General features: G+C 38.6%; 1 protein-coding gene across 1 annotated transcript; it reads left to right on the top strand.

Moving 5' to 3' along the window:
- The first annotated feature begins 3,677 nt into the window (after positions 1-3,677).
- Positions 3,678-13,104, top strand: LOC122076769 (serine/threonine-protein phosphatase PP2A catalytic subunit). The gene is made up of 7 exons (XM_042642299.1): positions 3,678-3,942; positions 4,030-4,306; positions 4,947-5,061; positions 9,975-10,083; positions 10,169-10,246; positions 12,299-12,490; positions 12,666-13,104. Exons 2-7 carry the CDS (start codon positions 4,054-4,056, stop codon positions 12,837-12,839), a joined length of 921 nt encoding a protein of 306 aa, XP_042498233.1. The 5' UTR covers positions 3,678-3,942; positions 4,030-4,053; the 3' UTR covers positions 12,840-13,104.
- The last annotated feature ends 368 nt before the right edge of the window (positions 13,105-13,472 follow it).

Below are 13,472 nucleotides of genomic sequence, written 5' to 3'. Positions count from 1 at the left end.
AAAAAAAAAAAAAGGGGAAGAGAGATCAGTCTCATAAAGCCATTGACAGAGAGGGTCATTGCCGGACCCGGATGAGGAGTCAGAGAGAGAAGAGGAGACAGCCATGTGGGCTTCATGGGACTCGAGGAGAGATCGAGCGGGGCAAACTGAGTCGGCGAGAGAGGAGAGAGACATAAAGAAAGGGAGGATCGAAGATAGGGCATGGATGGTTGATCGAGCCTAGGAAATAGCTTCCCACCATGATTGCATCGGATTAGGGTTTCCGTTCGCCACTACCACTACTCTTCACGGACAGTGATCGTTGGTGCTCTGAACTCTGAACGTGAAGTTATATTAGGTATGGATTTTGGGATGAGACTTATCAAATGGGTATATTAGGTACTTCACCTTTTACAAGGGCATTTTGGTATTTAAAAAAATATATATAGTAGCTGACATCAGCATATAAGGTATATTCCGTAAAAGTGATTGATGGCAAGGATTTGAGTCTAATTTGATAAAAGAGAAGTGGTGCCCCTCTAATATTGGCATTCTCTAGGGGTGACATTATAAATTACCCAAAAAACAACGTAATCCAAATCAAGGACAAGTTTATGTTATTAAACAAATTTTTTTTTTGGGTAGAAATAATTAAACAAATATCAATAATCCATTAAAACTGGCCCAAAATGGTTGGACCATCACTCCTTTAGCGAAAAGTCCATGTTTCTCTCCCATCCTCAAGATCTAGGAAAAAAATCGTCTGCAATTCGGATCTGGTACAATTTTGTGAAATACCATCTTCAGTGGGTGACACGTGGCTGATACCAATGCAACGGTCCAGATCTGATTTAAATGACTCTTCACTGATTTGAGGTTTTATTAGTTGTATATGGACCGTTGCATTGGTATTAGCCACGTGTCATCCCCTGAAAGTGGTACTTCATGGAATTGTACCATATCCGAATTGCAGACGATTTTAACCCCAAGATCTGGGATAAAAATCGTCTGCAATTCCTTACCTGTGCAATGCCGTGCAATACCCCCTTCGTGGATAAAGTAGTTTGAACAGCTCAGATTAATCCTACATTGATCTGACTTCAACTCACTGGTTTGGAGTTGAATCAATGTAGAATTAATCTGACCACTTTGTCCATGTGTCACCCACTCAAGGGGGTATTGTACATGATTAGAATTGTAGACGGTTTTATCCCAATATCTGGCGTCGCTATTCTATTTCGATAGCATTGGAACCCTAACCCCTGAGTAACTTCTCAAACCTGCAACTTCTTCTCTGGCGCGAGGCTACGACGGGTGACCGATTAATGACTCGAGTCTCGTGTTTCTCTTTCACTCGGACTCTCCTTTGGCAGTAAGATTGTTTGAACCCTTATGTCTCCGCTTGTATCTCTGTCTTACAAAGAATTCATGATTCCCTTGAAGTTAAACACTTGAATCACGAGAAAAGGGTCGCAGGATTAATTAGGTTTCTGATATCTGAACTTCATGAGCAGTTCACTCCACCTAGAACCCCAAAACGAACTGTGAGTCGGGATTGAGGATAAGAAATAACGAGTATCTGCCTTTCTTTGTCTGGTGTTGCCTACCACGGCATGCTGGAGCATCTTCAGCGCACGGGACAGTCTGATGTGGCCTTTTCTCTGTCATTCCCTCCTCCCTTTTCCCCCACTGATGCTCCTCACGGTCGAGTTGCTACCATCTGCCGTGAGTGAGACTCCAATTAAGGATTGGAGCAAGCAATCCAGGAGCAGAACTGCGAGGATCAGCCCAGGTAGGTCGGGTATGGCAGCATCATTAGAGAGCAGAGAGGCCACTGGAAAATTTGGAATGAGACGGTAACCAATGTGATTCCCCATATTGATCCACTTACTGGGATTCACCGCTCCGGTTCGGTTAAGAACTTTTTAAATGCACCCCCCCCCCTCCACCCTTTTTTTTTTGCCTTTCCATTTATAAATTATAAGACATGCATAAAATTAATCATAACATTCCAGAGGTGTCAATTTCAGGCTCGACCGAGAACAACTTAATTAATGAATGTACTTGGCTCATTTATAATTTTATGTTGCCGTGCATGGTGTAAGCTTGACTGAACAAATCGATTATAAATCTGACACGTTTAACCCGATTGTATATATACGTATTTTGTAGAATATGATCAATTATTAAATATGAATATTGTGAATCTAATATTCTGATATATCGTAAAAGAATACATTAAAATTTATAAGTCAAAACTCACAATGCATAACTGAATTGATAAGGACCCCTCAGGTCAAGGATTGACGGTACATTACGAGTGAGAATTCATTCTAAACAATCTAACATTAATCACATATGTAAATTTTTTCGTATATTTCAAAAAATTTTGGACAAATATCATTGAATTAAAATCTATCAAGGAGAAGCTCCTTGTAGAAATCAAAGAGGCATATACAATGAAGCGAGGTCCACCAAACATGCGAAAGAGACCTAGATGCAAGGTAATCAGCACAAGAGTTTTGATTTTTTTAATGAACTGAAAGAAAGAAAAAACAAAGTTGGAGAACATGTGTGGCCAATTGGAGAAGATCATAATACGATTTAGATGTAAGATCCCTAATTCAATATGTACACTTTATTACACTTGAGCTTGTGTTTTAAAATTTCCATTCTTAGACACATATTTTGTGAAAATAAGAATAAAGTGTTCCAATGTTCCGTTCCATCCTAGTATTGAATAATTTTTCAAATTAGTTTATTTAATCTATTCGAATCCAATTTGTCATATTTCCAATATGATTAAAGTATTCATCATCGCAGCCAGTACGGCTATCAGGACACAGGGTAATCCCGTAGACCGCAGTTGTCACAATGGGCCTCTAGGTCCAACTTTCATGTGTTAGTATAATATCTGTTCCCTTAATCTTAATGGGTCCATTAGTGGTGGAAATATACTCTCTAAATATCAATTACGACTGACACGTCTTTATTTTTTATTTTTTTGTGTGCTCGGAGAGGGAGCTTACAGGAGTGGACACTTATGCCCTCCAACAAGATAAAAGACTACTATTTTTGTTCTCTTTTTGAGAGAGAGAGAGATTTTAATTTATATAATTGATAAGTGGCATGGAAAGGTGCACCAATGAGACGATACAATTATATGTTATTTTAGAGGACATTAAGATCAATTAATATTAAGAAAAAAGAGATAAATACGAAAAGACTATTCAATATCCTTTTCCTTGCATATATAGATCATTGCCACATGGTAGTTTATCTGACAGTTCAGGTGAAATCGAGATTTGTATATTGACGATCTTAAACCTTTTATTTTTATTGAATGATCTTTTTCCTATCAAAAAAAAATAAGCACGACTGATTTCATAGGCATTGGATGGACATAAATGCTCGGTTGAAATGACCAAAAACCCCTTATTTGATGTATTATCGTGCACGAAAACCTCATAGATAGAATAATATATTGAATTTTTATTTAAATTTTGATATTTAAAAGGTTCATTATTATTTCTCATTTGAAATTTGATATGATCAATCTATGTTATTTTGCAAACATCTAACGGTTTGAATTTTTTAGATTACCTTTCCATATATTCAAAAAAAAAAAAAAAATTGAATGGGTTGAATTTTAATCTAATCTACTTCGGTACTTCCGGACAAAGCCTGCTGAAATCTGTTTTCAATTATTTTTTTGGGCTACCGAGTATCACAGAGAGAGAGAGAGAGAGAGAGAGAGAGAGGGTTTTCTTTTCTCTTTAACGAAGACGAAATTGAAAAAAAATGCTTGGCTCCGAGGAATGATCGAAGGAGGATCAAAGCCAAATCTCTTTTACTCTGGTTTTCTCCTCCTCCCTTCTCTTTATCCTCGAACCTAACCGTAATCGTTTTCCATCGGCGACGTCGCCGTTGCCGATGCTCCGAAATTGATCCGGCCATCTCTCGGTACGTAAAAACTCGATCTGCAATCGCCTTTCTGGTTGGATTTGGGGATTCTGTTTTTTTTTTTTTTCTGATCGATTTGCATTGCAGTTCGGTGGGGGAAAAAAAGAAAGGATGCCGTCGCACGCGGATCTGGACCGGCAGATCGAGCATCTGATGGAATGTAAGCCTTTGGCCGAGGCGGAGGTGAAGGCTTTGTGTGAGCAGGCTCGGGCGATCCTCGTCGAGGAATGGAACGTACAGCCAGTGAAGTGCCCGGTCACCGTCTGCGGCGATATCCACGGTCAGTTCCATGATCTCATCGAGCTGTTTCGGATCGGGGGGAACGCTCCTGATACGAATTACCTCTTCATGGGCGACTACGTAGGTCAGTCAATTATTTTTTTTTCTCTCTTTCTCTCAGTTTTCATTTCTATCATGTACTTTTTATTAGTGTTTCATCCCCCCTTCCTTCCTCCCTCCCTCCCTCTCTCTTCTTTTTCCCAATTGAAAGGTGTTTGTCTGTCTGGATATTTGTTTAAAGAGTTTTAGGTTTCCGCTTTTCCTATCATCTACCCCCTTGTGACGTTGCTGTTTTTGTTGAACTGCTATCAATTCTATTGGTTGTGCGTTTTGGTATGTATTTCTGCATGATTGGCGTGTATTTCCTACAAATGGGAGCGGCTGTTTTACTCTGACGACAAAAGCAAAAGAATAAAAACCTTCTGCTGAGCTGAGGGATCCCACTGATTGCCCTCCAAACAAAACAACCTGATCTGTGGTGGCTGGCAAAAGCCAAACCAGCGAAGAACAAATGGCTCAGGAATCGGTTCCTAGCAGACTCTTGGAGCTGCAGCTTGGATTACAGAATTTTTTTTGTTTTATTTCAGCTGCTCTTGTTCTATTTGTTTACTGTTGATGTTAAAAATTTGTATTCGATCTTATTTAAATCAAAGTCCAAGATCAATTATTGCATTTAAAGTGCTTTATATGTTGGGCCGATACAATTTTTGTTTCTGTTAATGCAGATCGTGGGTACTACTCGGTGGAGACTGTTACCCTTTTAGTGGCCTTGAAAGTCCGTTATAGAGATAGAATTACAATTCTAAGAGGGAATCATGAAAGCCGGCAAATAACCCAAGTGTAAGCTCTTTTTCCTTTTCAAAAGTCTGCCCATCCTAAATTTGCTATGTATATTTCGTAGATGGTCAACTCCCAAGGATTTTCTTACCCTTTCTCACCAATGAATGGTAGAAACTAAGTGCTTCTAGTCCTTATAAGAGTTCCGTTATTAACTTAAGGGGTGTTGCATAATTTTATCTCTTGTAAACAAAATTTCCGATTGGTATTTTGCTAAACTATCTTAACTACATTTCTCGTCTATTTTCTGCTCTCATAGCATGTTGATTTATTCTTGCTTTGCCCAATACTTCAATTCATGGATTTCAATCAACTCTTTCTCAGTTGAAGAAATCATGTGAAAAAAAAAACTGAGATTTTTTTAATACCTATTGGAGATATTCTTGTGTTTCTTAAGATATGTTCTTTTATTTTTGTCATCTTATTATATACGTCGTTCTCAGAGTTTGTAGTTATTAGTGAATTGGTTTGGCAACAATCATATGGAATTGTAAAATTGATGCAGGAAGCCAGGAAGGTTTAAGGAATCCTTGCATCTTGTGAGCACCTTGTGAGCTATGGTCCTAGGACATAAATGCTAGATGAATTAGGGCTGCTAACAGTAGGAAGAGTGTAAATACAACCTTATGCTAACTAAATGGGTAAGGCTACATGGATCATTCCCCTCCAATCAACATAATTCAAAGTCATATGTGGTATAAAGCCTAGGCCATGCATGTCTTTCCTCACTGCCTCTCCTAGGGTTATTTTTGGCCTACTTGTGGTTCTTTTAAATCTTTTAATCTGAATCAAATCATTCCTCCGAATTGGAGCATCCAAAGACCTCTGTTGAACATGGCCATGCCATCTCAAACGACTTTCACATAGCTTATCATATATTGGGGTACACCCAACTCAACTTTAATGTGGTCATTCCTTATTTTGTTCTTCCTATTTTTTCCACATCCATCTCAAACATCTCCGCTACACCCCACTGCAGTCTCATGAACTGAACTTTGTTGCCTCCCCGTGCGTGAAGCGAATGGGCGCTATGTCGTGGGTCAATTTCGGGGTGGGGGGCAAAGAGAGACCAGAAGAACGATTCATTTGGATCAACGAGCCATTTCATGAATCAATGGAATGTCTTATTTTATCTATATGCCACTTTTTAATTGCCCAACGTTTTACACTATACATCATAGCCAGTCATATAATAGTCTTATAAAATTTCCCTTTAAATTTTAAAGGAATAAAAATTCCTATCACACAATAATATCATCAAAGCAAAAAGCATACACTAAGGAACCTCATCTTGGATGTCTTTGGTCAGATCATCCATGATAAGTGCAAACAAATAAGGGCTTAAAGCTGATCTTTGATGTAACTGAATTTTAATTGAGAATTCACTATCGTGTCCCCCAACTGTTCTTATGCTAGCCACCACATCATTATACATATCTTTAACCATGCCACACACTTACTTGAAACCCTTCTCTTCTTTAGGATATGCCAGATTAAATCTCTTAGGACCCTTCCACACAAACCCTTCTCTTCTTTAGGATATGCCAGATTAAATTTCTTAGGACTCTGTTGTAGGATTTTTCTAGATCAATAAAGACTATATGGAGATCCTTTTTGCCCTCTCTACATTTTTCCATGAGCCTCCCAAGTAAGAAAAAAACTTCCATCGTGGACCTTCCTGGCTTAAAACTAAATTAGCTCTTTGAAATAGTAGTTTCCTTTCTCAAGTGGGTTTCCATAACCCTTTCTCACAACTTTATAGTATGAGTCATTAGTCTTATGCCTCTATAGTTATCCAGTTATCCTAGCTCTGAATATCACCTTTATTTTGTAAATTGGGACCACAATGCTTTTTCTCCATTCATCTCTTATTTTCTTTGTGCTCATAATCTTATTATATAGCTTAGTCAAGATATACCATAGCTTCCCAAGCTGTTCTATAATTCTATTGGGACCTTGTCTGGGCCTGGTGTCTTGCATACTTTCATCTTTCTTCAGGCTTTATTTACTTTAGACACCCTAATTTTTCTGAATATATCTACGACATGAGGTGTTTATGAGTCATGCAGTCTTCCGTGGCACTATTATTTCAAGTGATTTCATTTAGTGGGCAGTAGTAATACTTTTCCCATCTCTCCTTGATGTCCTTATCCCTTATTAGTACTCTACTATCTTTACTTTTAATACATCTAATATGATCGAAATCTCTTGTCTTTGCTCTGATCCATGTACTAACCCCATTAAGTTGTGATAAAGCTGAGTTTTTTTTTTGTTGTTGTTGTTGTATGGTAGCAATGTCTACTCTTATTTTCTCTTGTTCTAACTATCTTATAGATAACATTTTCCCCTTCCTTTGTGTTTAGCTTGTTATAAAAGTCTTGATATTTCTTTGCCCTTGCTTTCCCTACAATCATCTTAACTTCATTTTTGGCAAATTTATACCTTATGAGGTCTTTTACTTCCTTAGTCTTTTCCAAGTCTTAAAACTAGCTTCCTTAGTCTTAATGGCTTCTTGAACCTCCTCATCCCATCACCAAGTCTATCATGCCAACCAAAGCCACTCATTCCAACCAATCACATTGGCCTAATCTGTCATGCTGTCCGTGAGGGGTGTCTGCGTTTTCTAATGAACACCCATCAAAGTTCAACTTAGCAACCCTTTATATTGGAGGCTGTTACATAGAAGCAACTCTATCTACTACCGCCAAAGATAAAATTTGAGGATCTCAATCTCTACATAGCATTCATATGGCTGGCTGCATTCCAGCATAAGTATCCTGTGATCGATATATTCCTCTAAAGCTTAAGGGAAAATTCTACAGGACAGTTATTAGACCAACTATGATGTATGGTGCGGAATGTTGGGCAGTCAAGAAGTGTAACATAGATAAGTCGAGTGTGGTAGAGATGAGGATGTTGAAATTGATGTGCGGGAAAACCCTGAGAGATATAGTAAGAAATGACCAAGTTAGAGCTGATTTAGGAGTTGCTCCACTTCAGGATAAGCTCAAAGAATGTCAGTTACGATGGTTTGGACATGTCCAAAGGAGGCCTTTGGATGCCCCAGTACGGAGGAGTGACCAGATTCAGATGGATAGAGCTAAAAGGGCTAGGGAAAGGCCAAAAATGACCATTGATGAGTTAGTAAGAAGAGACAGGCAAAAGTTAGTTTTCACCCTAGTATGGCATCTAACAGAGCTGCGTGGAGGGCAAAGATCCGAGTTGCCAATTGTTCGTAAGTGGGATGTCCCAAACTTTTTTTTTCTTCAGTATATATATACACAGATCCATGTAGCCGACCCCATTTAGTTGGGATAAGGCTGAGTTGTGTTGTATCCTGGAACACCAAAAGAATGCTATCTAGACCCTGTCCATAAAATTCTCCCTCTTTTTCCCAAAGCCACCCAATCCAAAACCAAATATATTCTGAAAAACATTGCATTTTATGTGTTTCAAGATGTTCCTTTTTGGTTCTTGTTATTGGATTGCTGCATGGTTTACTAATATTAAGGGGATTTCATCAATTGATCTCCTCTCAAATTTATCGTATTATTTTTTGGTTATGAGAATTCTCCATCTTCCCAGTTTTGTATTCATCCGTATCATAGAAGCAGTTATGTCTCTAGATGAACTCGAAAGGCCACAAGAAATTAGAATCTTGGACGGCTTCTCTGTATGGCAATGTTCTATCATCTTAATTTATAGATTGCTCCTCCCACTGTGTTGTAATGCCTTTTTTGCACAGAGGAGAATTAGGTCAAGCAAACCTTTACAGTAGTTTTTTAACACCCTTTCCATCCTCCAGCATACATCAAACACTTGTGGGTAATGGCCACACTCAAGTTGCTATAATAGTTAATTAAAACCAATAAAAAATAACTTCTGAAGTTCAGCAAGCCAGACAATCCAGAATGAGTAGGGTTCAGTTGACCTAAAGCAGATCAATCAATGTGTAACAGAAACACGTGAAGCTTCTCAGAGATAAAATTAGGCTTGAACATGAATAACGCCACCTATAACACTAACACTTAAATGAGGTCTGGCTCTTCAAATCCTCAAAGTTGTATGGACTTATGAACCAAACCCTGTCATAACTCATAACTGTATATTAAATTTTGACGAAATAGGAAATTGATCAGGCAATGTTTGTTTGGTCTAAAAGTATAGGTTAGGATGGTTTCTTTACAGAGGCTTCGACCTGCCTAGTCTGAGCCCAAGTCAGTTAGTTGGGTCGATGCTGCGGCCTTATAAGACTAATTCATGAAACCTCAGGTTTTGATGGTAGACCTAAAGTGCAACTAATGCCCAAAATTTAATCCCAAACAAGAAACCTCAGCTATTATGTGTTCTAAGGCTCACAGCCAGGATAAAAACAAGAGTCAGAACTCTGTTTAAACACCTCTGATGGATGAAGCTTAAAATAAAAAACTTCTAACTGATCCGCCTCTAATGGTGTCAAAAAACCAGATGAAAAATATGAATATGATCGAAGATATTTCTATTGCAGGTTTAAAGTTAACTGGACAACATAAAAATAAGAGGCAAATGGAAAAACATATCATGAAGCATGGGAAGGATGAAATTTCCAGCCTCTCATGAAATTAAATAATAATTGTACTTTGGAAAGTAAGGTCAGACCAAAGGTACACAAAAAGTTGTGAAGTAGTCGGATTTTTATTATCTTGACACTGTGTTTGTAGAGTCCATTGGACCCTCTGGTGCCCTAGCTGCATTTGGAAATTAAATATTGTTCTATCCCGTCTTTATACTTTTAACTTTTTGCCTTCAATGTGTTTAGGAATGTAAAGTAATGTGGTCTCACTGCTGTTTGAGGAAGTGGAGTAAATGAGCTTATGATTTTTTTTTTTTTGGGGTCTGATTATTGCTGATGCATTATTTTGTGGAGGTTGTTTCAGGTACGGGTTCTATGATGAATGCTTGAGAAAATATGGGAATGCAAATGTGTGGAAGTATTTCACTGACCTTTTTGATTATCTACCCCTAACAGCCCTTATTGAGAGCCAGGTATAAGTTCGGCAGCGTTGTAGATTTCTTTAATTTTGTTTATAGCCCATAATATAATCTTACAAGCATTTATTGTCCTCTCCAGATCTTTTGTTTGCATGGTGGACTCTCCCCATCTTTGGATACTTTGGACAACATCCGTGCCTTGGACCGTATACAGGAAGTACGCATACTGTTTTGACCTTGCTGTTTCTCGTACTAATATTTTTGCTAATTTGACTTGAAATGAGTTCTTTATTATTTTCCTCCTGATTCCTTAAGAGTTAAGGTGAATGCTGGGAGACTGCTTGAGATCTTTTATAGACGGTAGTTACAGTTTCTGCTTTTGTATGGTTCATTGTTGACACACAGGTTTTTACCTCTTTGTCATTTATCTACTTGTATATTTACTTTCTTCGCCGCGTTTTATTCCTATTTCTTTCTTCTCTCGAATGGTTGTTAGCAAAACCACTTTTTCAATAGTAGCAGCAATAGGTGATGATTTTGGCCTCATGATGCGACTTCACTGGCCCAGATTGTCTGTCTACTACTTGGGTCACAAGAGCTCTTAACGGCCGGTTGCTTCTGTCTTGTGGCACTTTCAGATGTGCTTCCAGATTTCTTTGATAAATATGTGCTCCTAGATTATAGAATATTGAAAATATCAGATTATGAAAAAGGGGGGGGGGGATATATCTGCCTCGGAACATGGATCTTTTGTGTTTGCAAGAGTGTAATTATAAATAGATTTACAGGATTTAAAAAGCGTCCTCATTTGCTGTCCTCGCTACTTGGTTATTCAGTGTTCAAAAAGTCATTGCTGCTCATGATTTTATCATTCTAAAAATGATTACGGGTATGAATTCATACATGCGAACCTAGCTGTTGAGGTTTCATCAGAGATTTTATTTAGTCACTCTTCTCTGCTGTCCAGCTGCTTGGTTCTGACCGATCCCATTGTTCGTCTGGTCTTTTTCATCCATCAACCGTAAAACCTTATTTTTGGTGTGGAAGTGCAACAACTAGTTGATAGTAGGGATTATTAAAACCACAGGCTTGTCAGTGCAACAACTAGTTGATAGTAGGGATTATACTTCTGGGTGTTCTGTATGGTCAAGCACAGGGATACACCATCGTAATCGAGGATAATAATTCGCTTTCCTTTTAGAGAGTTAAAATTTTAGAACTTGTGATTTTGTATCGAAGATTATGGTATGAAAGAATTTTTTTTTTCTTTGCTGTGAGTTAATAGTTTAGAACAAATGGGTTTGTATTCAAGCGCAGGAGAAAGCGCAGGAGAAAAAAAAAAAGGGGATTTTTTTTTTTTTTTGGTGGGGGGAAAGTGGGGAGAGAAAAGGACTCCACTGTTCGCTAGAATGAAAGACAACTTTTTTTGGGGGTGGGGGGGGGGAGAAAGGCTCCACTGTTCGCTAGAATGAAAGATGACTATCCCAGAACAAGTCTTCCTTGTTTTGTGCCCAAAAGCTGTGGTCCTAGCTCTTGCGGTTTCATCAGAGATTTTACAAGTCATTCATCTTCTCTGCTTTTCAACTGCTCGGCTCCAACTTATCTCAATGTTAATCTACTATTTTCATCCGTCAACCGTCAAACCAGGTTTTTGGTGTGACTTGGAAAGCGTTAAAACCACAGGCTTGTCATCTCTCCTCATATTTAATGTAGTTTCAAAATCTTTCAAGTAATGCAACATCTTTTTTTGTGGGTGTTCTTTAGCGTATGGTTGGGGAGAGGGATCAACCACCTTAGTCGAGGATAATGGTGTGAAAGTAACAAACCTTTTAGTGAATGAGTTCAGGTATAATTTTAGAAGTGGTCAGCATCCAGGGAAAAAGAGAGGGGTGGAGTTGGGGGAGAAAAGGGCTTTCCTGTTTGTCAAAATGAAAGATGACCATCTCAGAAAAGTCTTCCTTGTTTTGTGCCCAGAATCTGCCTCTGTAGAATTTTCTTTCTAAAGGTAAAAACGAGTGTTTGTACGGAGTGTTGCTCATTTGCAACTAGAGGAAGAAACATATTATGTTGTTTTTCTCTGTACTTTTTGAGGGGGGATTGGACGGTAGCGTCCCCCACTGCTCCGGCGTCCAATTGCTTCTTTAAAACTGTAGTAGGCTAGTTGCAACTAAAATTTAATGAGATTCGAGAATATGCCTTTTACTAGTTAGATACTGTACAGTATTAATAATTTGTTTGGATTTCTGTTGTCCTTCCTTGTGGGGAGCAGGTTCCACATGAGGGACCAATGTGCGATCTCTTATGGTCTGATCCAGATGATAGATGTGGGTGGGGAATTTCTCCTCGAGGAGCCGGGTACACATTTGGACAGGATATAGCTGCTCAGTTCAACCACACCAATGGTCTCAGTCTTGTTGCAAGAGCCCATCAGCTTGTCATGGAAGGTTATAACTGGTGTCAGGTGGGTGAAGACAAACAGAATATACGCCTTTTTGTATTTGGATGGACTTTGTAATCCTCTTGTGACACTAGACTAGTTCAGAACACAACCCTGCTAAAATTCCATCTATAGAGCTTTCTACAAATGAGAAATGTCATAACAATTGATAAATTACTGTTGTTTTCAACTTTTGCAGGAGAAGAATGTGGTGACAGTATTTAGTGCACCAAACTACTGTTACCGGTGTGGGAACATGGCTGCAATACTTGAAATTGGGGAGAACATGGATCAGAATTTCCTTCAATTTGACCCTGCCCCTAGACAGATTGAACCAGACACTACACGCAAGACTCCAGATTATTTTTTGTAATTTCCATATCTTTGCCACTTATTGGTAATGCTTCTTATTTCATGCTGTGCTTTTATAGATGTGTCTTAGGAAGGAGTTTCATTAATTAGAGAGAAACAGATCATCACCATCATCATTCTTTTGTTTGGAGTTGTCCTGCTGCTGCCATGCTTTGCTTAATTAGGAGACCCTTGAAATGCCTTAATGGCCATTTGTTATGTATTCGTAAACCAAAAAAAGGGGAAAGGAAGCAGCAATAACAAGATGCCTCTTGTCTCTTGCCTGATATTTACTTCAGAAGGTGTTCAGACGACGTAATCCAGATTGTACCACTACCACACTCGATTCCACAGCAAGGGAGTCAAGAAAAATGTAAGCAAAGCTTCTATTCAGGTTTTGGATGGTGATATTGGTGTACAAATTAGCAAGGGTTAACTGATGGTTTTGTTTCTGAATGTGTGCCCTTTACACGTACATGGAGACTAGGTTTTTCTTGAAAGTAAGTAAATATATCCCAAGGCCATTCCTCCATACTCTTAATTAAATATCTCCACCAGGCTTTGACAAGTAGTCCAAAAAGGTGATGATTAAGGCACCTAATAGTCTGGCTTCTTGTAGTTTTTTGAGCATTTTCCCTCGACTCTGTTTTTGTGT

The sequence above is a fragment of the Macadamia integrifolia genome, chromosome 4, assembly GCF_013358625.1.
Source record: "Macadamia integrifolia cultivar HAES 741 chromosome 4, SCU_Mint_v3, whole genome shotgun sequence".
In the NCBI taxonomy this organism is placed as follows: Eukaryota; Viridiplantae; Streptophyta; class Magnoliopsida; order Proteales; family Proteaceae; genus Macadamia; species Macadamia integrifolia.
This window is presented reverse-complemented; position numbering and strand designations above follow the sequence as displayed.